General features: G+C 42.2%; 1 protein-coding gene across 2 annotated transcripts in view; it reads left to right on the plus strand.

Moving 5' to 3' along the window:
* dtx1 (deltex 1, E3 ubiquitin ligase) overlaps positions 1–26,750 on the plus strand; it is a 55,847-nt gene that overhangs the window by 6,493 nt on the left and 22,604 nt on the right. For both annotated transcript variants that reach the window (XM_085787584.1, XM_085787585.1), the window contains exon 3: positions 24,697–25,444. In XM_085787584.1, the coding sequence (XP_085643710.1) occupies positions 24,697–25,444 (748 nt within the window). The remainder of the gene's footprint in view (positions 1–24,696; positions 25,445–26,750) is intronic.

The following is a 26,750-nucleotide window of genomic DNA, read 5'->3' on the forward strand; positions in this document are numbered from 1 at the left end:
GAGTGAAATTTGAATTTTGGGTGAACTATCCCTTTAAAAACACAGTGCATGGGGTTCATCTAAATGCAGATGCTGGTGAGGGACATCAGTCTGGAGTGAAATCCTGAACCCTGTGCTTTTGTATATACAGTATGGGTGAGGGCTTAGAGGATTATATATAGTCTGGATGAATATCTGGCTTGTGGCAGGGAGAGGATTGGCCCGTGGCCAAGGAGAATCGATCCGATCTCCTCCCCAGAGGGGCATTTGAACCTCTAAACACTGCTGTGGACTGATCCCCTTTCACTACACCCACCGCCATAGCAAAACACATGGGCTTATCTGCCATTTCCATCATATACCAACACTTGTGGCCTGTCTGATGGATTTCACACTGCAGCTATTGCTCCTTCTGCCCCGGCTTTTAAACGCACAGTAGCTATCTAACGGCTGCTGCCAGGGGTCTCTCAATCAAAACATTAACAAAAGACAGCCTTTGTTGATGCTGTGAAGTAGTGTGGGATCATGGGAGTTGTCCTCACCACCGTTGCTGTCAGCATCTCCCAGTTTGTGGATTCCTTTAGTGGAAGTCGTTCGGGATCTTTTTACCAGGAGCTGAATTATCCACAGAGGTCTTTTTCTGCCCAAACCAAACAGACTGGATGATTGCAACTGGTAGAAACACTGAATAAAGCAGCCTGACATTAAAGTGAAAGTTTTTTTTTGTTTGTTTGTTTTTTCCCCAATGCTGCACAGTAGACCCAGGACCTCAGTGGGGCTGTGAGCTGACACTGCTAATCTTTGTTTTGATTGTTTCTGTGTGATTACTTATGATTACTTATGATCCAGGCATTCAGGAGGTTTTTACCTCATATCAAAATTATTCATAGAAATGTCTTTTTGTCTATGACAAACAAACTGGGGGATTAAAACTAATACTACAGACTGAAAAAAAGGCAGTTTAATGCTGATGTGAGGATGTAACTCAAGATCCAGATTTAAAAAACACTAAAATCCTTCATCTAAGTCAAATATGTAGTTAAAAAGAACCAAGATGTAAAAAGTGCATCTTAAAAATTTGACTTAAAAGGGGGTAAAAAGTCACATTTCAATGCTTTTGGCGAGCACATAGGGATATGGCGCAATTGAGATGTGGCCAAATGGAGCTAACCGTTTCAAAGTCATAGACATTTTAAAGTATTTACCATTTTCTTCTAGTGGAAAAGCCACTTTCCATTTGAATACGGTATTATTCATAAATACAGATTCTGTAGGTTTCTGTTGTGGTCATACAACTGCAGGGGAGGTAACAGGCATAGACTAAATATAGGAAATTACTGTACATAGGCCTACCAGGAGAAATTAGTTTCAGTTTGACAGTGCAACAGCAAATGAGGAAGTAACATTAGTTTACTTAGACATTGGTGTGTGTAGTGTGTTTGTTTTTATTTTTGCTTGACATACTAATTACAAAAATAAGTTTGATTTTACTTTTGCAGCATCCAACACGAACAACCAACCACACAGAGGTTAATTAGCATACATTACCTGATGGCACAGTGTTACGTGCTCTGTGTAGTTTGCTTCTGCTGATTGAAACCTAAGCAAAACTTAATGAAATGATGAGTCCTCGTAACACACAAACAGAAAAAATATGTTTTTATCAAAGGAAAAAAAAAAATTCAAATAGCACATTGAAAATGTTAGCAACCAGCCAGTGCACCTAGAGCTTTGGACACAAACAAAACTCAGCTGATGTTCCTCCATGTGTGCTGGATGCTGGATAAAAAGGCAACTGTATGCAAACAAGCTAACTGTTGCATATTTAGATCATTACAGATTATTGCTATGCACCATGACAGCTAGAAGAAATACATGCCGGCTTTAAGCCTTGTCATGATTGTGTCTGAAAAAACAGGAAAAAAAATAAGCAAAATATCTGCACAACCACTACAATTTCTATTTTTTTTTACACAAAAACCAATGCAAGGAATTGACATTTCCATCCAACCTTAAAATCAAACAGACAGCCGTGTGCAATTAACATCTGTATCTGTGCTGAATGGCTTTCTGGAGTTGTCAGGGCCATTAGAGTTGCTGGATGCTCCCTGTTGTGAGATGGCCCATGTGTGACTGCAGAGATAACCCCTATCAGCGGCTGTTGGCTGCTGCGTTGCCGGAGCAGGGCTTTGTTTGTTTTGGTCCCACGGGCGTGAGAATCTCCTCTGCTCTGGCCCGTTTCCCTCGGCTAAATGCTCTCTCTGACTAATTACGGTGAAAAACACCAGAAGACAAAGAAGAAGATGGCCATGTTCTCATGTCTGTTTTGTGTTAAAGCTGACAAACAACAGATGCTGTGGTTGTGGTCTGGAAATGTGTCTGAACACTTGCTGAGGCTGTACAATGCTGCAGATTGTGAAAGAGGGAAATGCTTTAGTTTTTTTTCTCTCTTTTATGTAGTTTAGTATGTAGTAAGTGCGTGTGGGAACTGTTTTGGTGGTCTGTGGGAGGAACCTGTAAAAAGGATTCCCGCTATGTACGTGCTAAAGGTCAGGTGCTGTATGCATCAGCTCTGACTGTGAAATCCCACTTGCGTCAGAAGAAAACAGAATGAGCAAAGAGTGGAGCCCAGAGGCTGTAAACTGTATATTTAGAATAGAAAAGAAATAGAAACAGGACACTTGCAGTGCTAGAATCATGCGTGCTTTCGTATTTGAACGTGTCAACAAGCAGAGCAGATGTGCACAGCTCAGCAGTGCTGTGATGTTGGCTGACACGCTGCATTTTGAAGCACTGTATATGTTGTTATGACATGACTGAGGCACTTGTTTTGGTTAAATGAAGTGTAGTTTCAAGTGAGGACTGCATGAAGCTTAGCAGATACTCAACAAGTCACGCCCTGACCACATCCACTGTCATGCGGACCCAAGATAAACACATGTGACATAATGAGCATATTATTTTTCTCTTAAAGCTTTTTGTAATTAGCATAGTTAGCCAGTGAAGGTCTTTAGCTGAAATCAAAATGGTGCTTATAGCCAAGGTGGTGCTTAGGTGTCACTGTACTCAGGGGTCCATTATAACCCCAACCAGCTGGCTCAATTCCACTTGGATGTCGGCAGGAAAAGGACTGAAGCGGTGCAGTGGAGGGGAGGGAGAGGAGGGGGGAAGGCTGACAGAGGTGAGGAGAGAAGAGGAACAGAAGGAGAGGTGGAGCGTTTTCCTGATGGAAAGTGACAAGAGAGGGTGGAGGGAGGGGTAATAACACTGGAAAGACCCTCCGCTGTGCTGCTGCACATTCCCCTGCTCTTTCACTTTCACACACAGCCGTGAAGGCTCCCATCCAGGGCCTCAAGCTGTGATGATTTTAATTATAAATTTAATCTGGGCATATTTTTTGTCAGTTATCTGACTAAATATTTGGTTTCTAGATTGTAACAAACGGAGGCAGATGCTTGTCTGCGGCTGCTAGAGGCATAAATTTGTTTATGTGGTCTGACCAGCAGCTCAACACACATACAAAAAATTAAAACCTGCCCTCGATTATTTCAATAATGTGACACGAAATGCAGGAAATCAAGCTTTAGGTGAAGTTGTCAAGCACATTTGACTATTTTACTCAAATTAAAAAGCAAACAGCAGCCAAATAACACATGTAAATATGCTTGTACTTATTTAGACCTGAAAATAACACACGTTTTCATTATTGTTTAACCTTTTGATCATTTTTCAGTGTTTGTTTTGTCGTATATTTCCAGAGCCTGAATAGACCATACCAACCCAAAGTTATTCAAGTCACACAAATGAACAAATGTATAATTAAATTCCTTTTTTTTTTAGAATTGATTTTCTGTCCATTAATAAATCAAATAATCATGTCAGCACTACGCTTATTAAATTGAGTTTAGACTTCAGCCTCACCTCTGTTAATCGTCATGCGGGCTGTTGTTCCCTCTAAGCGCGACCTTGTTTCCAGGGTGGCCGTGCTGGGGTTTGCTCGGTCCACATCGTTATTACGTTCCAGCGATGAGCCGGCTCCGCAGCTTCTGGCAGCCTCTGGCGTTGTTAGCAGAAGCGTCTCTCCACATCTCCTTTTAACTTCTAATCCAGCGAGTCACCACTTTTAACTTCTAAAGTGGATATCTTAGGCTTTCATCGAGGAAGCAACTTTAAAGCTGCTCTCTGCACCACTTGCTTACTAGGCCAGTCACTCAGATCAGGAGGCTGACGTTTTGCCTCGGCTGAAGCAGCCTTTCACTGCTGGAACAGGAATCAGACATCATCAGAGTATGTTTTAGAGTATACTACCGTGCATCTCCTGTTTACATTAAACAGGTTTCTTGTTGAAATCTGTCACACCGGAGTTTATATCTGCATCTTAAAGGGATAGTTCAACATTTTGGCAAATTGCCCCATTGCCATAATCCCTATAGTCATAGCAGTAGGTTTGTTACCTTTAATTGTCGGTGCAAGCTATTTTTAGAACGGCGGAGCAGAGCGGCGAGCTGCTCAGAGCTACGCTACGGAGGCTAATGGGATTTCTTGGTTTCCTTCATCAAACTCATCAAATACACAATCCAACAACTCCAAAACGCTCTGGTGGACAAGTTGTGGCCTGCACATTCACCACGCTATGAGATAATAATGGAACGTTACGAAACTGAACCGTTTTCAAGGTAAATACAGAGACTGCTTGATGAAAAACTGTCCCTGAATCAACGTGCATCAGCGGTTTTGCATGAATTTACCTCTAAAACAACTCTGTCTGGTAACGTTCTGTTATTATCTCACAGCGTGGTGAATGTGCAGGTCACAACTTGTCCACCAGAGCGTTTTGGAGTTGTTGGATTGTGTATTTGATGAGTTTGATGAGGGAAACCAAGAAATCCCATGAGCCTCTGTAGCGTAGCTCACGGCCATGCTCCGCCGTTCTAAAAATAGCTTACACCGGCAATTAAAGGTAACAAACCTACTGCTATGACTATAGCGATTATGGCAATGGGCCAATTTGCCAAAATGTTGAGCTACCCCTTTAAAGTATCCTCACTCTCATCTTGTCTGCCTTTGCCTGTAAGAAGTTATTCTGTCGGCATGTCCCAAATGTTGTCACAAATCATAATAATGTCACTGTCACTAAAATCAAAATAAAGTGACTGTTGTGTTTGTGTACATAGCTTTATAGCATCCTGGTGTTTCAGCATGTACACCAGATGTTGGCTGCTGTCATGCTGCAAAGGGACAGACTGTTCCTCTATAGCAAATGGAGTGTCTTTGATCTACAGGAGAGTGTGGCCTAACATTTACTGAAAGGATCTTTTGACTGAGACCAGAGCCGCACTGACGCAACTCGGGCTGCCAGCGGTTGCAGTAAGCCAAGCTCGCAGCTCCCTTGATCGGTCTCAGTGAAACACAGCAACACATTGCGGGGACTCTGCGCTTTGGTCTCAGCCTTTTTTTTTTTACTCACTTTACAAGAAGATGCGCTATCCCACTTTAGCACAGTGCGGAGCCATGACGGATCGCTAAAGCTGAAACTGGGGTGGCTTCCTCAAAAGCACCTTAGTGGTGAGACAGTCATCATTGTTCCATTTTAAGCTGATGTGAAAAAAATAGATGTGGCGTAGGACTAAACACAGACACTACTCACACCTCCACACTGAGCCCTTTACTCAGACAGTCACTTGCTCCGGTCCTGCTGAATATACTTACATCACATTTTCTACACAATACTTTGAGACTTTGCTCACTGTTGTCTACAATACAACTTGTTATATTTTTCATATGTCAATAAAATGAACAGAAACACATTGAATGCACCTTTTAGAGGTGTTTTTTTCTTGTATTGATGTACCTGGATGTGATTTGATTATTATCATTGTTGTATGAGATGGCTCAGGTGAAACTTTCAATTGATTTGAATGTCAATTTAAAAAAGGGAATATATAACAATATATAAGATATGTTTAATTTCATTTTGATTTATTCCATTCATGGTATACATACACATGGTTGCACATATTTACATAATGTACACATAGTCACCATAAATGAAAAGGAGCAGGATGAAAAACTTATAGTACCTGCCCCTCTCTATTGTTATAATTGTGTTGGCTTACTATCAACACCAATATTATACTCTATTTAAAAAAATTAAAGATGATAATAACAAGAAAACAAAGAAGCAAAATAGCAGTGGACGCCACTCGTCTATCCATCTTTTCTTTTTTTCCCCTTCTTTTTCTCTTTCTCCTTCTTTGTAGGCGCTCATCTTTTCTTTTTTTAAAACATTTTCTTTAACTGAGATATACTTATGCAACTTTTCAGTTCCTTTCTTTGTGAATGCCATAGTTTTACACCTGCAACAAAAATACACAGTTGTTTTAAGCTTAGCCTTGCAAATGTATGTTTAAAATCAAGCTTCAGTCTGTTGTCCTCTTCCTCCAGTTTGAACAATGTTCTGACACCAGCGCCATCTCTTTCATACTATATGTTGCCTTATGGGACTTTGCTAGGTGAATTATTACCAAATTCCTGACATTGTGCTAATGTTGCTCTACCAGAAATCAATTCCTTGTTGCCACTCTGAACCGCAGCTGTAGTGCCTATGGCCAGATAAACGACTGTTCTGAACATGACAGTTTCATTATTTCCTCAGGCCCGCAGGAGCGAGTTGACTTCAAGTGTGAATGTTTGATAACTGATAGTTTGATGATTTTCTAGTGAAGTAAACTCATGTTGACGGTTTATTTTTTCAACCTGGAGTGACTCATTTTCTCCAACCACCTTGTTATTTTCATGTTTTTTGATTGCAGGACAAAAACTCTTTGGGGGAATAATGAGGGGTTGGAGCGAACTTAATTATTAAAAAAGAGAATTGTCAGATGTGTTGATCAAGCAAAAGATAACTACTTACTTACAGCCTTATTTACCAGATATAACACAATCTTCATGAGGGTTTATTATTAGTTACTTGACAAAAATGAAACAAGACAGTTGGATGAGAGACACGTCAACACATTAAAGGTCTTGAAATTACATTTTCACACAGGATCCCAGTCACACAACATAGAGGACCTGTCATAGTTGATATGCTTCTTCCCTTATGATAAAAAATCTATCTATCTATCTATCTATCTATCTATCTATCTATCTATCTATCTATCTATCTATCTATCTATCTATCTATCTATCTATCTATCTATCTATCTATCTATCTATCTATCTATCTATCTATCTATCTATCTATCTATCTGGCATGTGGTTGATAAATATGTATATGTAGACTCCAATGACATGGAGCAAACCTGCATGGGGTTTTGGGGTTGCAGGTGTCGTTTGTTCTCAGGTTTTTGTACATAGTGTGCATTGTGAACAGGTTGTGTGAACTGATAAACACAAGGAGGAATCATTGCTACAAGGCATGGGGACGGGAACACGTGTGCACACATGCAAAAACAATCACTTACTTTGACTGTGTGTGTGGCTCGGCTGCTCTGGACAACATCAATATAAGTCTCTGTCTCACTCTTGTCTTTGCTTTCTGTGTCGCCTTTAAGTACCTCTTAATCATGACTTGTGGTGAGAGTCTGTGTCCTCCTGTGATTGGTCGGTGTGGAGAAGCATCCTGCAGTTAGCCTGTGAGCTGAATATTATTATTTGCCAGGTGCTCTTGGCTTGGTGGAGACCCCTCCAACCTCCTGCAGCTCACACACCATCACTTTTTCAGATGTTTCATTATTAATGAGAACTTACAACTTACAAACTTTCTCTAGATTTATACCACTGGTGCTTCCAGGTGAATTTTCATCAGACTTCAATGGCTTCTCTCTGGCTGAGTGGATGCATGCATTCAGTCAGGTGTGCACCGGTGAATAAAAAAGGCCCCACACTTTTTTCTTTTCTTTTTTAGCAGGACACATGGTTCACTTTTGATTTTGATTTTATTCCAGAAAACAATGAGAATAGATGATAATAAAAGAAAGAAAAGAAGAGGAAAAAAAAACAAATTGTCGACGTAGCAAATACAAACATTCAAGAACCTTTCTGCTAATATAACAGTGTAAAAAAAAAAAATAGGTTTGATAGATGTGACACTCCAAGTTGTCATCCTGCTGCTCTTCTTTCAAATAATGATCGAAAGAAAAGGAGAATAGTTGAAATTAATTAATCTCATTCATAAATTGACAGTTATCTCCAGTAATGTGTGACGGTACTTACAGAATCACCACAGGAATGTTAACTGTGATTAGCTTTGTACATTAAAAACTCCAAATGCATCTGGATTTCCAGCTGACGGTGCGAGCTACACCTCACTGAAAGCTTTAAAGCTAATGGGGTTAAGTGGCGAGGTAATAAAAGAAAGAGGTGATACTGGGACGCAGCAGGTGAACTCTCAGATCAGGTGCAGATGATAAAACACAGAACATTCACACTCTCTGTTCACATGATACCCGATGTTGTTTCTTTTATCCTTGAAAACTCCACAAACCTAACCTTGAATAGTATTACCATGACAACAAAGGTCCGGTGTACGTCTGCTGTGACCCATGTGGTTGTTTAGGTTTGGGTTATAGGTTGTTGTGGCTCCATGTTGAATTCGGGTGCTTTTCCCTGATGTCGAAACACAGATCGTTTTGCACAGTGAAACTAAAACAAACACCCAAGTGAAGAAACGATGTGCATAACACATTTTTGAACGGAGGTGGGGGTTTAAGGTGATTCACAAGCTTTTAAGTATTAAACGCTCTCCCCTGCTGACTTGGAATTCGGCTGTTAATTTTGTAGTTTTGTCCTGTGGTCAGCTTGAATTTCTGCCAGTTACAATAGATCCAAAAATCAAGCATAAACTGAAACTTGTGAAAGTGCTCCTGCAGCATAATCTGTTCCTCTGCTTTCCAGTTGCATGGTCAGTATGATCCAAACAGTCATCTGTCCGCCAACACGTGGCTAAATGCACTGACTGGCTGAGACTCAGAGCTTTGGACCTTTCTACGGTGGCCCTGAGGTGCAAAACACAACGACAAAACAGAAAACACAACGGCAAAAGAGAAAACAACGACAAATTACTAAACCTTTTTTTCTTTTTGTGTTGTGTTTTCTCTTTTGCCGTTGTGTTTTCTCTTTTGCTGTTGTGTTTTCTGATTTGCCGTCGTGTTTTCTCTTTTGTTGTTGTGTTTTCTGATTTGCTGTTGTGATTTGCACCTCAGGGCCACCGTACCTTTGAGGTAGATTGTAACACAACAAAGCAGCAGATTTTTGGGTAACGTGTGTATCACTTTAAGCCCCATAATCCCATCCCTCCCAGCCCTTATGAGTGCAACATAAAGCGAGTTTGAGCGTTGACCCTCGTGTGTTATAGAGTTATTAAGCCTTTCCAGTAAAATCATAAATGATTTATTCATCATATAAATTATGTACATGTCTTGCAGCTATTAAAGCCTGGATAGCATGAAGTCATCTACTTGCGCGGATACTACACTGTAAACAACCCTTCATTATCATGCAATATCAGTATGGGTCTACCCATAATGCACAGTTTCCTGTAAGAATTATTATTCATATTTCAGCAGCTTCCTGTTCCTCCTTCTTCAGCAGAACAGAACAGAACTGATGACTCCTGGAAAGTGGTTTGGTGAAATGAGTTTCTCTACAGGCTCTGACCCCCAAAGTCAACACACCACTGACACCCCTGTAGTACACCCCCTGCGCTTTGATAAAGCTTATTGGACCTTTGTTCAGGCTTTAAGCTCGATAAAGGCTTTTAGTGATCCAGCAGCAACTTTGCAACAAGGACATGACCCTGATTTTACTCCAACGTCTGACATTTAGCCATGACAAGCATGAATATCCTCTGTTCCTCTTTATATACTCGATGGTCAAATTTAAAAGTGCACATCATGCAAACATGACAGTGAAAATAACTGAGCTGTGAGGATGCGCTATTAAAAAGGAATGTCTCTGCGTTCATTGTGAGGTATGAACACAGAGGAGATGTGATTACACTTGTGATTCAGCAGGGAGAAGAGCTGGGCCTAATAATAAAAACTCATTGGGAAAGTAGAACATACTTAAGGTGAAGTTGTGTTTGGTAAATCCATCACAGTGTGGGCCTTATAAAACATTCATCTCCCCCACAGGGTGGTCCGATGCCCTCTGACCTCTCTCACACCATGTCCATTTTAATGCTGATAAGAGCTGACCAGTGTAGTCTGGCACGGTGACAGCTTGCTCTAATGTAACCAGACGTTTCCTCTGATAAGGCCTGACTGCATCGGACAGCCATGAAGTGGGTTATAAAAGCCTGTCTCAGCAAACACATTTAACGCGTGCTGTTCATCTCAATGAGTCAGACTCCCTTTATTTGTCATACGTAATAATCTGAGCAATATTTTCCCACTTGGTTCCTCTCCAACAGCCTTGATGGCACAATAACAAATGAAGTAACATCCTCTTCGTACAGTTTGAACCCTCGCAGCCTTTGTTTGGTGACTCCAGGTTGAGTTCAGTGACTGCGCAGCCCATAAACCTCACAGGATGTGATTCATTCTTGATGGAGTGATGTAGCAGTTAGTGTTTCATGTACAGCATGGCAGAGGTCACGTAGTGGACAACCACGTGAGCCGTTCCTCAAAGCCTTCTCCTGACATGCGGCCATCAATCAGCTTTCTGCTGAGCACGCAGAATGGGTTCACTGATGTACACGCTGCCGTAGTGGTGTGATGGCTGACATGAAATATGGTGTTGTCACAGATAAATACTGCATCATGGGAGTGTGAGAACTGTGTATGTGTGTGTGTGTGTGTATGGTGTGTGTGTCACTTTCTCCTCCTGAGCTCAAGGAGGACCGTTGCGGTGTGCTCTGCTACAAGGTCAGCTGTAGGGCTGAGTGATATGTTTGGAATAATTTGCAAATATTACAATATCAATATTGTCACTTCACAATATATATTTTCCACTAGTGATGTATATATGGACAATATAAGCAATAATCATTCAGAGAGTGATGAAACTTATCAAAGCAATGATCTGTTTCCTGCTGTTTCAGACTGCAAAACAAAAACTTTCATGATTCATTTTGAAATTCATATAAAAGATCATGAGATGTGATGAATGATATTGTGATTTTATGATTCTGATATTGTTATTGGTAATAAAATTTAAAGGGACGTTGTATAACGTCTCCTGTTATCTATTCACGAAAATCGATTATTTTGTTCAAAAGTATGTTTTTCGTTAATCAGTAATCCCCTCCATCAACAAACTGAAGTGTTTCTTTCAGCTCTGAATTAGCCGTTCATATCATTCATATCTACATGGAGCGGGTAAGCTCGGTGCTGGCTGCCATGTGGTGTCGCCATGTTTTTATGTTCAGTGGCAGCGTGACGGTGTATTGTTTTGCCTGGTGCTGACGGACCACTTGTTTACATAGAGGCTTGTTTATGCCGTTACGTGCAGCGGCTGTCGTCCGTCTGCCATCTGCCCAATTTCACGTGAATTCAGCATGAAAAATACGATTGAGTTTCTTGCGATATACAACCGCAACGCTAGATGGGAGTAATTCCTACACAATATACCTTTAAGGTTGGCTTTTACACTATGGTATTCTTCGATAGTGGATGTGTGCACCTGCATAACATCACCATGTTAGCCATGTTGGCATGCTGCCATCAGCAGGTCTGCTTTTATGGAAAGTAAAAACTTTGCCTGAAATTAAAATATAAAGTACAATTTATGGAAAAATCCAAGTCCACAACCTTTTTTCTGCATTGAAATCTTAGCTAAAACCTTCAAGTGAACTGAATTATAGGGTAGGGTTAGGACTAATTATAATGTGCATTAAAACTTTTTCAAGTCTCTTAAGTGAAGCCCATATACATTTTGAAAATATATAATGGGTAGTATTAGCTTTCTAATGCAAATTTTATATTAAACATTTAAGAAGAAATTATGCAGTGCATCAGACATCTGTAAATTTAATATTTCACATTGCATATTTTTTCGATTCAGTTTCCTCGCAGCACTCTGCTCAGTTTGGACTGATGCCAAAACCAAGGAGAAGTCAACGGTTGGCGGCTGTCACAGGAGAGATGAAGTGTCGTGATCGAGTGTCATACCTTAGAAGGAAAACCTGTGGAAACCTGCACCGACCAACTGTGATCTCTGTTTTCAGTTCTTCAGCCTGTGAGACAGATCTGCTCTCTTATGGGAAAGTTCTACAGCAGGATTGAGTCGGTGTGAAAGTGAGTCCTGTGTGCTAACGAGAAACCTGTTTTACTGTAACCCTGACACTGCTCCTTGGCAGCGCTGGCCTGTGGCATGTGAAGCCAAGGCTGCACGTGTGTGTGTGTGTGTGTGTGTCGGTGTGTGTATTGTAGCCATGCCTGGAGCTGTGCCTCCTATTCCCCTTGCCCTAGTGACGACACAGCACGGCGCTGACACGCTAACGAGCGTCCTGCTGGACTTGATGAGGCTGAAGTGGTGTGAAGTGGAAGCGATTGTGCACTAAAAAACACACACACACACATATGCACGCACAGATATACACACTCGCGCGTGCACAAGGCGATAGTACGCACACAGTGAGTCAGAGAGACCTTTGGCAGCTCCTCAGCCGAGGACGGTCACGACATCCACAGATTCAGAAGGTTGTTTCAGCATCTGTTGCTTCATTGCAGTGCAGCAGCTGGCAGGTGGACAGGACTGTAACTTCATTTTGTCAAGATTTTTTCATCCACTCTGTCTTTTTTTTTTGTTACCCCCAGTAACTGCAAACTCTGCACAAGTGCACAGTAACTGGCTAGCTCCCCGGGCTGGGGTGTGGGAGAGTGTTGAGAGTTGAAGGGGCTGAGGATGAGGATGAGGATGAGGATGGTTGCAGTGGGAGTGCAGCCACTTTTCCTCACCACTTTGTCTTGCTGGCAGCAAAACTGTATTAGTGAGACGGGTTTTACCGCAGTGTTCACTTTCTAAGCTCAGGCAGAAGTGAGACATCTCCCTTTTTTTTTTTTTTTTTTTTTGTTCTTTGGCAGGAATCCTCCACTCATCACATGCGTCCTTCAGGATCTGCTCCCTTCCTCCTTACACACTCACATCGCACTTCCTCTGCTTGTTTTCTCCCTCCTCCCCTTTCTCTGGCCTCTATCCATTCCCCAGTACATCCCCCTAGCTCTCCACCTTTCCTCTGTCTCTGTCATCCCCTCCTCCACCCTCTTCACTTCTCCTCCTTCCTTTTGTCATTTCTTTTCTCTCTTCCTTCTTCTCCTCCCTTCCTCCTTCCTGCTCCATCAGGTTCTCCCTCCTTCTCCCGCTGCCTCCCAGCCAGCGGCTGCCCCCTCCGCTTTTGTTCATCCATCACGTTTGCTTACAAAAGAGACGAGGACTCTTCGGGGAATCCAAGTCGCTATTCACTACTCCGGCTCATTATAAAGAACTGCATTCTGGGAAAACGAAAGTGTCATCCCAGTATAGAAAATGAGCTTCAATGTGTGATTTTGTGAGAGAGGCGCAGGGGAGCTGTGATAATGTAACATATAATACTGTTAAACCAGCTTAATGCCAGACTGTCATCCTCATTATTATGGTCTCTGATCTCTGGGTAGTCGTTAATGAGCAGATAATGCTCTTACAGATATCTCAGACTTTGATGTACAGGTATGACAACACTTTTTGAGCCGGAGAGTTTTTACACCCAAAGCCTCGGTGGTACATGCGTTAAAACCAAGACTTCGCTTCTTATCATATTCATATAAAATCTGATCAGATCTGAGACAGATGTTTCCTTCCTGTGGTGCATTTTAACTGCTCTGCAGTATTCTGTCTCTTTATCATCTCTAATAGCCAGCTCGGGTTTATTGTTTGTGAAGGCCTTTTTTGGGAGATGAAAGTCCTTTTTTCATGCTGTGCTCTAGGGTTTATGTGAAAAGATCAAACGCGCTTCAATTATTTTATTTCCCCCATACTGTAGAATTTATTAGCATATTCATCATGTGTTCACTATTCACATGTAGGATATTATGAAGGCTGTATGATGTTAAATCATGGGCCGCATCAGCGCTGTGCTGCTTACAGCCCTGTAGGTCTATTGTTTGAGCACAAGTTGATTAACTGTTAAATGAAATGAAGAACAAAAGAGAAAGTTGCGTGCCAAATCATGTTTTGACAGGAGTGATAGTGTGGACGCTTGTGCTGTTTAAGTGTGTTATGAAGTTGAGAAGGCGGTGCGATCAAGATGGAGGAAATCTTCAACAACACTTAGTAGGAATTCAGACTGGAAATAGCTTTGTGTTAAAACCACACAGGGTTCTGTGTGTTGTTGTTTGAGGTGCTGGTAAGACAATGAAATCTGATCCAGGAAGTCCAGTCGTATCAAAATGAACACAGTATTTTACAAATTGATTATACTAACATAGTTTTATAGCTAGCATACTCATGTTTCATAGGCACACTTTTCTTTTTTCTTTTTTTTTACCATGCTCACCATCTTAGTTTAGGGTTAGGTTGCATTTAGCGCATTTTATCAAATTTTTACCAAAGTATAGCGGAGATTATTGGGAATATCATTTGTTTTGCAGGGATTTGGTCTGAAAGAAAACTTTAGGAGTTAAACTCTTGACCTAATGATGGCGCTAGATGAAAACCACCACCATTATAGTCTGAAGAGGATTAGATATCTCACTGGGACACAGTCAGTGTCTAAACTTCACTTCATATCAGCTTGTTCAATAGTTATTAAGATGTTTTGCTGGGTGCTGCTTGGTGGTCAAATGGTTAGAGAACATCCCATATTGGTATTTGCCCCGGTTCGACTCCCAACTGAGGCGATCCTTACTGCATGTCCTTCTCCCAGTCTCTCTCACCGCCTTCCTGTCTCTTCACTGTCCTAAAGGCCCAAAAAATAACTAAAGATGTTTCACAGAAACCCAAAGATATCAAGCACATCATTAGAGGAACAGTGCAGGGTTCACCAGAGTCATGATTAATTTCATGGTAATTAGATCTAGACCAATATTATCTTATTACAGATATAGCTGATAGGGGGATAATAAATTTCAGTTCAGAAAAAGTGCCAAACGAGGTTTGAGGTAATTACAACAGTGTCACCTTTACATAGTTTCTCTACCAGACAGCACTGACAAATCTATTAATTGTATAATGTCCCACTCAGTGTGGCCGTAATGAGGAATTTTGTCCCCATGAACCCGTCCTGAAAAGGACAAGTCCAGCCCACAGTTGGACAGCAGTTTGTTATCTGTTTATAAGGTTTATTAGTACATGTGAATAGTTGTGTTTTCCTTTCACTTCTACTCAAGTTAGCAATTTACAAGAAAGACTTTCAAAAACCTTTAGAGAAGGAGGGCACTTCTGCCTACAATGCAACAACACTGTAAGAGGTTTTCTGCCAAGCTAAAAGTGCAGAGCGAGAACAATGCTGTGGTGAACCTAACCTCGTTCAACAAAACAAAAAAGCCACCAAAAAGGAAGACGTGTTTCACAGAGGCTGCATCTCTGTGGCAGGAACTCAAGTAGATAATATTGATGTTCTTATGCCTCATGTGATAAATCTCTCATGTGATGGGTGAGAATTGTTGCAAATTTGTGACAGACTACAGTATGGTGGAAACTTTTTCATTTTTTCTTGTTTGACCTTGTTTGTCAATCCAGATTTAGCGGAGATTTAGAATTTGCTCTTACACACTGGGTGTGTGTTGCAGGTTGGACATAGACCTCATCTAACTAATTGTTTGTGAGAAAAAGCAAACCACCAAGGGCTGATTCACATCATGCAAATTAATGAATTCAATTTTTGCATTTAGTTTTCAATGGGGAAAAATAGAAAAATACTGAAAAATAAAAATTATGATACCAAACAGTACCAAACAACCATGTTCCCCTACGTATGCCTGGAGAATGTGATTTGTGAGGCAGGGGGGTGCCACAGTTCTTCATTATGATCTGTTGTGAGACATTTTACCTTTATCAAAAAAGACTGCAGCTGCTGTGATTTGAATATTGCACTTGTGAAATTGATAATATTTTGATAACTTGTTCAGCCATACCTTCAAATAGATAAGAGAGTGTAAGAAATGCAAACTACTGCATTCCACCAGTATCAGTACGTCCCGTAGATTTAACAAAGACTCACCAAATCAAAGCATCAGAGCTTGACGCATCTTTACATAGCGTTGGTCAATGCTGTAAAGCCATGGATGCTACATTTCCTTTGATGCAACTCAGTACCATATATCATCGATACAGACGTAGTTTCGGACCTACAGCCTGAATAGTAAGGCCACAAGGTGACTTTGTTCATATTGACCTTCCAGGGTGATGTTAAAGCACTTTTCTATGACCATATTTATTTTATTCTTTTTTCTTTTTTTTATGGATGATTGTATTGTTCTTCTATTGTATGATTTGTCTGTCACAATGTCTTATGTCTTTTTATATTGGGATTGCTGAGTTCCTGTCTGCACAACAAATTTACCGTCTGGTACTGTTAAAGAAAGCTTGAACCTTGAACCTTGAACCATATTTCATTAGACCCTCCCTACAGGATGTACCTCTCAGTCCCAGTGACCCAAGTTTCCTTCAGCTAGTGACACAGGGTTTCTGTAAATAAATACATCTCCAGTCTCTCCAGGCTCTGAGCTGAGGTCACCCTGATGACTGCATTTGTAGGCCAAACAGCTCTCCGTAACAAATAAACTGTACTTGATGTGTAAATATCTCAAGTTGCTCTTTTGAGCCTGACTTAGTCAGTTTTTATGTCTGAAATAATTACTTGAATCACCTGTGAATATTCTCATTTGTCCAGGTCATAGTTATCTCAAGGAAATTTAAATCAAACGCAACTGGACTTGGTTATTTGTCTAGGAAGACGTTTCACCTCTCAACCAAGAGGCTTCATCAGTTCATGTTCGCATCTGACCAGTCTCAGCCTGGTCTTCCTAGACAAATAACCAAGTCCAGTATATATATATATACAGTATATTATATTACATTAATGTTATGAGGATTTGAACTGCTGGTGGACAAAACAACAGAGTGGCTGTTTTTCAATATTCATTAATTAAATGGAAAAAATAAATTATGTTATAAGGAGCCTGAGCACCAGTGTTAGTGTTTACATTTTCATAGTAGATCACTGTTAATATTAGCTCCTCAGATTATGTGTGCAGGTCTGTCCGTTTTCGTGTGGAGATCCTGGATTAGTTACTTTTAAATACCTCTCAGACAGCACTGAGCCGTATGATGCTGGACCTGTTACTGGCCTCTCTCCTTCTGTAGTTAAAAGGAAAAATGCAGCACTATGTTTTAATAGGCTCAACACAGCCCCAGGGAAATTGGAAAGGCTTGTCAATTATAAGGATATATTATACAGCTTGATCTGAGCACTTCTCGTCTTGCCGTCCTCCCACAACAGCGGGAGGAAGAGCATTAACTGCAAGGTGATGCAGGCCCTAACTCAGTAACACAGATTCCTCCTCTCTGTCCGAGAGAGAGAGAGAAAGAGAGAGTGAGAGCAGGATGGGGTCCAGTGAGTGACAGAGTGGAAAATTTGAAGAATGGCTCAGCGCGACAGCCTTGGTGAGGAGCCAGCAGAGACGGTGGAGTGCGAGGGGAAAGCTGGCGTCAGCAGCAGATGAGATGAGATGAGCGAGAGGAGGAGGAGTTGACTCCGTTGGCGCGGTGCTCAGGGAAACGAATAGTAGGAACGTTCACATACGGGCAAACCTCCTCCTCCTCCTCCCGCTCCAGGGGGAAGGCCTCCATGACAACAGAAACTTCCCTCTTGTGTTTCTGTGACAACTAAGCTGGTGCGTCCTCCAGCAGCTGCTCAGGTGTTACCTGTTGGTAACACACCAGGTGTTTGCCACCAACAGTTTCCATTAAGGTTTTTCATCACACTTTTCCTGCGTGACCTCCGAGGTGTTAGTGTGGAAGGAACACACACATCAATAACCTCAGTGACAGATTTAGATAGGATTTACTGCTCGCTGTGTGGAGTGAAGCTGTTTTACTCCCTAGATGAGCTCTAGTGGGAGTGAATCTGTTGCTTCAATGTCAAAGCCACAATTTCCCCTTTTTTTCCGTATCAGTTGATTGATCATTTGCTTATTGAAATGCAGCGTACAGCAGTAGACAATCAGAATCACGTTTTGTGTTTTTGTCAGTAAAGATGTCTGCGGTTCTGCTATGAAGTCGAAATACATCTTTGGACCACACTGTACTGTATGTCTTTGAAAATTAAAATGTGATTTGCATTTGGTAACAGTCCTGAAAACAAGGATCCATGCAAACGTACCACAAAGCATCACTGTGCTTGTCTAGTCACTCTCTTGTCTTGTCTGTCACTCTGGTTCTGTCAACAAAAAGCCAGTGGGATTGTTTAACTGGCTTTTGGATTTTACGGAAAACAGTGTCACTTACGCATTATATTTTTCACAAATGAACACCACAGATATGACTTTTGGAGCCTTAATAAAATTTTTAGAAGTAAAAAGCTAATGTTAGACTATAAACCGAGTAGTACAGCCAATTTCTATTTGTAGTTTAATTTAAAGGTATAATATGTAGGAATTCCCCCCATCTAGTGGTGCGGTTGCATATCGGAATGTATTCTCGATGTTGCATTCACGTGAAATGGGGCAGACGTCAGACAGACAACAGACGCTGCATGTAACAGGATAAACAAGCGTCTATGTAAACAAGTGGTCCGCCAGCACGAGGCAAAACAATACAGGCGTGACAATATGTTGTCATGGTGATGTGGTATTGTTTACCTGACCCACGTTTTACCGTCTTTCTCTGGTGGAGTAAAATTACATCTGGTTGGTTTGCCAACGGCCGTCTGCCTGACTGCACCTGAATGCAACATCAGTGCCTCCGTCCTTCCTCACACTACACAGTGGTGACAGTTTTAACAGGCGCTACCTGGAAAACTTTCTCCCCGAGCCGACAGCTCCGCTGAGTTTCCGTGGTTACCTACAGTCACGCTGCCACTCAACGTAAAAAATGGCAATGCAACATGGCCGCCTCGGTTCGGTGCGTCGCCCACTTATGTATTTGTAACGACTTGTAACAACTCATTCTAAGGCTTTAATTTGTATGCGAGTGTGATTCGACTTCAGTGAAATACGTATGAAAGCAATATTTGATTTTTGCTAATAAAAAGTCAAATAAGTTACATGCTGGGGCTTTAAGAGATTAGAATTAAAATATTAAGTCGATTGTTTTTGGTGTTTGCAATGACAACGTGCCAGAAAGTACCTGCAGTTTACGTTGTGGAATAATATGTGTGCACATGTTTTAAGATTGGTGTTAACCACAGACCTTACTCCAGACAAGAACCTGTTCAAAAAACCATCAAAACCACCGAAACTTTGACACGGAATAACCTGAGGGGCTGAAAACCAAAGTAATTCCTGGGTTTTAGGGCTCATCCCTGCAGCACTCTGCATTTAATGTTGCATGTCCTTCCATTTAAAGGTGATTCAGGCAGGGCCCTCCTTCACCTCCAGAGGAAAACGATGCCATTAGGGAAAGAAACTACCATGGCTTCATATGGCGAACAGACTGAAGTTTTCCTTTCAGCTAAGATGTGAGAGGTGCAGCCAAGCTCAGCCTGAACCCACCTGGCCCCACATGACAGTGGGGTTACGGTCCCACAGCGAGGCCTGACGTGGCAATGCATCACGCAGCTAGAGCTCACCCGAGGGGAACCACACTGGTGTCGGACGAGGACAGCTGGAGGACAATGTGGGAGGGAGCACATGGGATGAGAGGGGAGGGCAGGATAGATGGCTGCCAAAGGCACACAGGGTCAGACAGGAAGTGACCACTCTTTGCTTAGTTTCCTGGTAGGAAGACGATGAAATGTCACAGGGAGAGCATCAACAGCTTTTGGCAGGAGGCAGGAAATACAGCAGTAAATTAAAGCAGAATTGGAGGCAGTGAGCAGTTGCAGGCTGCATGTTTTTTTTTTAAGGAAAAAAAACTTCCCACATGAGGGCGACCACAGAGCTTAACTGTTATTGTGGCCTCTGCTCCCAAGGTCCCTGAGCAGCAGCTTGGACAGTCCCTACAAAAGAATGCAAATATTTAAAGAATAATTCTGGTTTGTTGGAACCTTTTTCCTAGTAGTTATTTTTATAGCATTTTACTTCCTATGTTCACTGTTTATGGGAATGGGGTGACATCGCCAGTCAGCCAATTACACAAAATGTCAAAAAAAAAATACACTCAGGTTAGGAAATGATTTGAAAGAGAAAACTAGGGAGAATTCCATGCTTCTGACTTCCTGGTTCAACTTTAAAGGAAGGAAGGAAGGAAGGAAAATTTATTTATATAGCACCTTTCACAGACAGCAGTCACAAGGTGCTGAACACAATCAGTCAACATTTGACCGACAGGGAGACAATCAAATAAAGGAATGGCACAACATTTTTAGACATAATTAAAGGTATAATATGTAGGAATTCCCCCCATCTAGCGGTGCGGTTGCATATCTGAACGTATTCTTGATGTTGCATTCATGTGAAATCAGGCAGACGTCAGACAGACAACAGACGCTGCATGTAACAGGATAAACAAGCGTCTATGTAAACAAGTGGTCCACCAGCAGGAGGCAAAACAATACAGGAGTGACAATATGTTGTCATGGTGATGTCGTATTGTTTACCTGACCCACGTTTTACCGTCTTTCTCTCGTGGAGTAAAATGACATCCGGTTGGTTTGCCGACGGCCGTCTGCCTGACTGCACCTGAATGCAACATCAGTGCCTCCGTCCTTCCTCACACTACACAGTGGTGACAGTTTTAACAGGCCGAGCCGACAGCTCTGCTGAGTTTCCGTGGTTACCTACGGTCATGCTGCCACTCAACGTAAACAATGGCGATGCAACATGGCCGCCTCGGTTCAGTGCGTCGCCGACTTATGTATTTGTAACGACTTGTAACAACTCATTCTAAGGTACGAGGAAGCTTTCATTTGTATTTGGGTGTGATTCCACTTCAGTGAAATACGTATTTATGAAAGCAATATTTGATTCTTGCTAATAAAAAGCCAAATAAGTTACATACTGGGTCTTTAAAGGAATGGTGCAACATTTTTAGACATAATTAAACTTCACTTTCCTGTTATTTTTTATGGGAATACCACTGAAGTGAAGCAAGAGCTATTGACTGTCGACCTAATTCACTGCAAACAGGTTGCCACCCCATCCCCTATAGCCCAGTTAACATGTTTTAACATGTTTGTTTTATCTGTGCTGTGGTTTCACAGGTTTGTGCTGCTTCATTTCTTTGTAAACAACACTTGAATGGCATTGTGACCACAGAGACCTATCGCTAGCTCCAGCTTGTAACTTTTTTTTTCTTTTTTTTTTTGTATTTCTCTTATGTTGCACTACCTGCCCAAGGTATTAATTTCCTTTGCAAGAAAACAAATCGGTGCCTTTCCCCAAATGTTAAACTATCCCTATAGTTGTTTATTCTACAGTAGTTCAAAACTGAAAAAAGCTGAGTGACGGTCTGTAAGCTACATCAGATTTTACATTTTTCATGTTCCCAGATCTCAGGAATAATTACTGTTGTTAGTAGGCTACAATGTTTTTTTTGACACTGCTCAAGGCCCAAAATCAGGAAAAAATTATCCTTAAGCGAAATATGTGACAAGTTATGTCTGCTTTGTTCAGAGTTGTATCATATGAAAGCAAGAAAGCATCAGAGGCAGGTAGAGGCCCGGTTGGTGCCTCTCTCGTGTTACCATTGCATTTGGACTCCAGAGTTGAGCATCCGAATTTCCCCCAAAAAATCAATGTTTATTAATGTTTGAAAAGTTCTATGATCCAGATGGCTTGGTCTAGATTGTGACTGCTGCTATTATTGATCATGGCCCTGCAACATGCAGCCATGCTGAAAGTGTTGAGCCTCACACTGATAAAAATAACCAGGTCTACGTCTACTCCACCCAGGAATCAAACACTGAACCTTCTTGTTGGGAGGCAAGAGTGCTATAGGTATAGTGTTTGGTGTTGATGAATGAAAAGGAGTTCAGATAACAAATTGTTTTTTTTTTTGTTTGTTTGAGATTATGAACATGAGAAGATTGGCTTGCATAACTTTAATATTCTTGTTTAGAAAAAAAATAAAAGTTTCCGTTGGGTCTAACACGAATTGATGCAAAACTAGACTTATTTGTGTAAACATACAGTACAAACTTGAAATTTTATTGTTAGTAGCCCATCACAAATTCAAATTACTTTAAATTTACTTCACCTCAGGTTTAATTTTTTGTCAGTGCAGGAGACGCTGACATGTGGCTCACCATCACAGAGCTTTACCACTGCTGCGCTAGAACTGACTGACTTTCAGGAAATCAATTAGTGTTTTATTTTGAAATCCTTTGAGGGGAAATCATTAATATTTTCATTACCATCATAAATCAGATGGGCAAGCTGTGAACAGGCACGGATGCAACTGGCAGAGAAAGTTGTGCATGCCTGACTGACTGAAGATGTGAGAGACACAGGCAGCTGGCTCACTGAGCCAGTCATTTGTGTGTGTGTGTGTATGTGTGTGGGTGGGTAGTTCTCAGCAGCTCTAAATGAAATTAGCCGTCAAGCCGAGTCCTTTAGCAGCCGTCTGCAGCAGTGACTCAAGGTCAGACTTGCTGATTCTGCTGATGCATTTTATTCTCTGGAGCCAGCACCAGTGCTGCTGGATGAGGGGTTACCGCGGCGCTGCCCACCAACTCCTCTACTCATTCCCACACCTATTCATCCTCTGCACACACTCCCATCCCTCCATTATCACCGTGGTCGCTCCCCGGCAGGAGAGTGTGCATTTACCCGTTAAATTAGGTGGGGGGAAGGAGGGGGATGGCGGTCTCCAGCGGAGAGCCTGGATACCTTTGCTGACGTGTGGCGGGGAGATGGATTGGCTAAGGTATCCTGATTTCCCGCGTGACTTACGTAATTGTGTTATAATGGAGGTGGGAGCCGAGTGGCCGTCAGTAGAGGGACAGAGATACAAGCTACTTTACTCCACGTCCCTCCACTTCCTGTCACCACACAGAGCAGTGGTGTGCAGAGTAAGACAGCAAGGCATTGTGGGTATTCTGAAAGGCCATACATGCAGTTTGATAGCCCCCTGAAGATGAAGTGTTTTTCTTGCGTGCCCACCGCCGCTTGTTACGATTTATGTTTGAATTCCTCTTGAGCTGCTGCTTTAATGCCACAGTTTGCAACCATATTCCCTGGGGCAGGTAGTGATGTGTTACGCCTCATCTCCATCAGTTGGTCAAGTTGCTGTCTCAACACTTGTTAGCTCACTCTATGAGCTCGAAGCTGAAGCAACAACATTAAAACTGCAGCGTGCCTCAGGCTAATGTCATCAGTGATTAATCTGTTGATGCTTTTTCCTGCTGATCCTTTACATGATTATGCCTCTGCTCCATTAATTGTCAAATACAATGATGAGCCCGCATCATGAGATTTGCTATTATAAAATGGTCAAAAGGAAGCAGCATTTTGCATTTGTAAAACTGTATTTATTTATGTATATAAAGGTTTAATAATCAGGGACAATGCACATTAATAAAACATTTTAACAAATGTAAACATGCCAGAATTAACCCTAACCCAACATCAACAAAAATTGATAACACAACAAGACACAATAACAACTAGCAGATCACAAACAAGCAGAACATAGACACTAAACACATTAAAAGCCACTCACAAAGAGCAACAGTAATACTAGACAATTAATAAACTGACAGACAACATGACGGATGGCATCAGAAAGCACCGACAGGCAGAGCAGCAAATGTAGAGAAAAATCAAGCACTAAACTTTAATGCTGACAGCTTTGAGCACTAATTAACCACTTTAAAAAATAAAAAACATTTAAAAGAAGCATAGTTTGGAAGATTTCTAATGTGAGTTGGAATGGAGTTTCACTCACAGGCAGCCCTGACTGAAAATGCAGACCGGCTCTCCTCTAGCTGCACTTCGTGTGGATGTTGATGCTATTTTTATAAACTGGTTCAATACAGGAGGCGCAAGTCCATGTATGATTTTGTACATATAAGACAGGAGTGTGAATATTTAATCAGGTTTTCTCAGTGTAACAACTTGTACCACAGAAAGACATCTCATATTTCTGCTCACTCCAATTTGACTAATTTTCTACCTATGAACTAAAGAATTCATTAAATTTTTTATTAAAAACCTAATGGGAGAGATGCTTGTTTGCTGGATTTTAACAGCTGTCAAAGTGAAAACTATTTTCTATAGACAAGTCAGTTGATTAAAGCCCCTGTGTGTAATTGGCTTTTTATTAGCAAAAATCAAATATTGCTTTCATAAATACGTATTTCACTGAAGTCGAATCACACCCGCATACAAATGAAAGCTTTCTCGTACCTTAGAATGAGTTGTTACAAGTCATTATACTTGTTTACATAGAGGCTTGTTTATCCTGTTACATGCAGCGTCTGTTGTCTGTCTGACGTCTGCCCGAGTTCACGTGAATGCAACATCAAGAATACGTTCCGATATGCAACCGCACCGCTAGATAGGGGTAATCCTTACACATTATACCTTTAACGTTGTTGTTGGTCTAGTGGGCACAAGTGATGCACACAGGTGCAGTTGGTCATTAGAACCAGAGTGATTGTCCTCATGTTCCCTCTCCTTTGTCCTTTGCCCTCAGGAACCATGAGGCCAGTGCAGAGGAACTTCTACGAGCCGTCGTCCGCCCCGGGGAAAGGCGTGGTGTGGGAGTGGGAGAACGACAACGGCTCGTGGACGCCCTACGACATGGAGATCTGCGTGACCATCCAGAACGCCTACGAGAAGCAGCACCCCTGGCTGGACCTGACCTCTCTGGGCTTCTGCTACCTCATCGACTTCAACAGCATGTCTCAGACCAACAGGCAGAGCCAGCGCAAGCGGCGGCTGCGGAGACGCATGGACCTGGCCTACCCGCTCATCATGGGCTCCATCCCCAAGTCGCAGTCCTGGCCGGTGGGAGCCAGTTCCGGCCATCCCTGCTCCTGCCAGCAGTGCATCCTGGTCAACAGCACGAGAGCCGCCTCCAACGCTATTCTGGCCTCTCAGCGGCGTAAGCTCTACGGAGGGACGGCGGGCAACAATGGCGCGGCGGGAACGCTCGCTGTAGTGCGGCAGAGCAACACCTTCGCTGGGACCTCCCTCTGGTCTCCCACGTCCGACTCCTCCGGCACCAACAATAACAACATAAGTGTGGGAGGAGGGCATGCCAAAGCTGAACAGGTGCAGTTGCCACTGTCCACTGCCAACTTCCCCTGTTCCCCCGTGATGCCATCTCTTTCATCCGCCCATGGCCACCACGCTCTCACCATCAACGGACAAAACAACCTGAACCGGCCGGGCACCCAGCGCATTTCCATGGGCACTGCCAGAGGAGCCATCCCACCAGGGTAAACGATGTTTGCAAACTCAATCATGCATTCCCCTTGTTTTCTAATTAGGATATAGTGGAGTTGGTCAGTCGCCTGTAACCAGCTACAGAGCGGGTATTATGCCAAGATTTGCTTGCATTTACAGTTCAGCTGAGGCAATGGGTGGATATAAAAAGAGACAATCTCAGTTTCTGCTTGTCTGCTTCACAAAGCTTCAGCCTGCATGGGTCTGGTGTAGTTGTATTCTGCCGATTTCTGTCTTTCTCCGCATCGCTCTGCTCATTTAAGACGGCTCTCGTTAACACGCTGGCCAGTGGCTCTGCAGAAAAAGCCTCTGGTCCAGCTCAAGTCTCCTTATTCTCTTCCATATGTGTGCCTGCCACGGTTACTGATCCATAATGAGCTTATGTTGGCCCCCAACAGGCGTGAAATACTGCAGCTCTTGTGGATCATTCTGTTACTTCTGCTTTGAACTAATTTGCTGCTATCACATCGACGCTGTGGTTTGTTGTGTCATGAGCTGTGGAAAAAAAAGTCTGACATGGCACGTGGAGGATCTGGATGTGTGTGTCACTTGCACATCTGCGCCTTTGTTTTACGGTGTGGGTGTGTATGAGGCAGGGCCCCGGTGTAGCTGTGGAAACCTATTTGCCATGGAGGCAGAGCTCCACTGGGGAAGAATGAATAATGGATCAAGGAAAAATGGGAGCTTCAGCAGAGCGCTCTGACCTCAGAGCACTTCAGCGAAAGGAGCTGAGGAAAAGAAGTGTGTCTGGCGTTGTAACCGATACTTCAGTCCCTTATCCTGCTTTCTTTTACTAAAATAAACCCTCTCTTGATCTAATTTGATTCCATTTTGTTCTCGCTGCTCATGGGGAGAGACACACTTACTGCATGTTTGAATAATACTGTCCTTCACCCCGGCACACATGCTTCCACTTTCTGTGGCCTGATTCTGTGTGACTGAAAGGAAACATATATCCTTTGTCTTGTGTCAGTTTTCTACAGCCATCTATGGTGTTCGGATCAGTTTTGACCCGTGTTTTAAATCACCGGAAAAATTCACTAAAAACATATTTTTCCATCCAATTTGTTTTTCTTCTCTTGGTTACATTGTTAGGCTTCCATGAAAATATTGGATTTAATATTTTTTGGTGGGTCGCTGGGCCTTTTTTTTGTCAGTATACCCCTTGGCTTCAATTGAACCGTCCTCTTGTAGCTTTCTACTACCATCTATGGTGTTAGGGTCAGCTGTAAAACACACTAAAAACAATTATTTATCATTCAATTTGTTTCTCATCTCTTGGTTACATTGTTATGCTTC

The sequence above is a fragment of the Trachurus japonicus genome, chromosome 9, assembly GCF_045865225.1.
Source record: "Trachurus japonicus isolate A0001 chromosome 9, Traja_1.0".
NCBI lineage: Eukaryota > Metazoa > Chordata > Actinopteri > Carangiformes > Carangidae > Trachurus > Trachurus japonicus.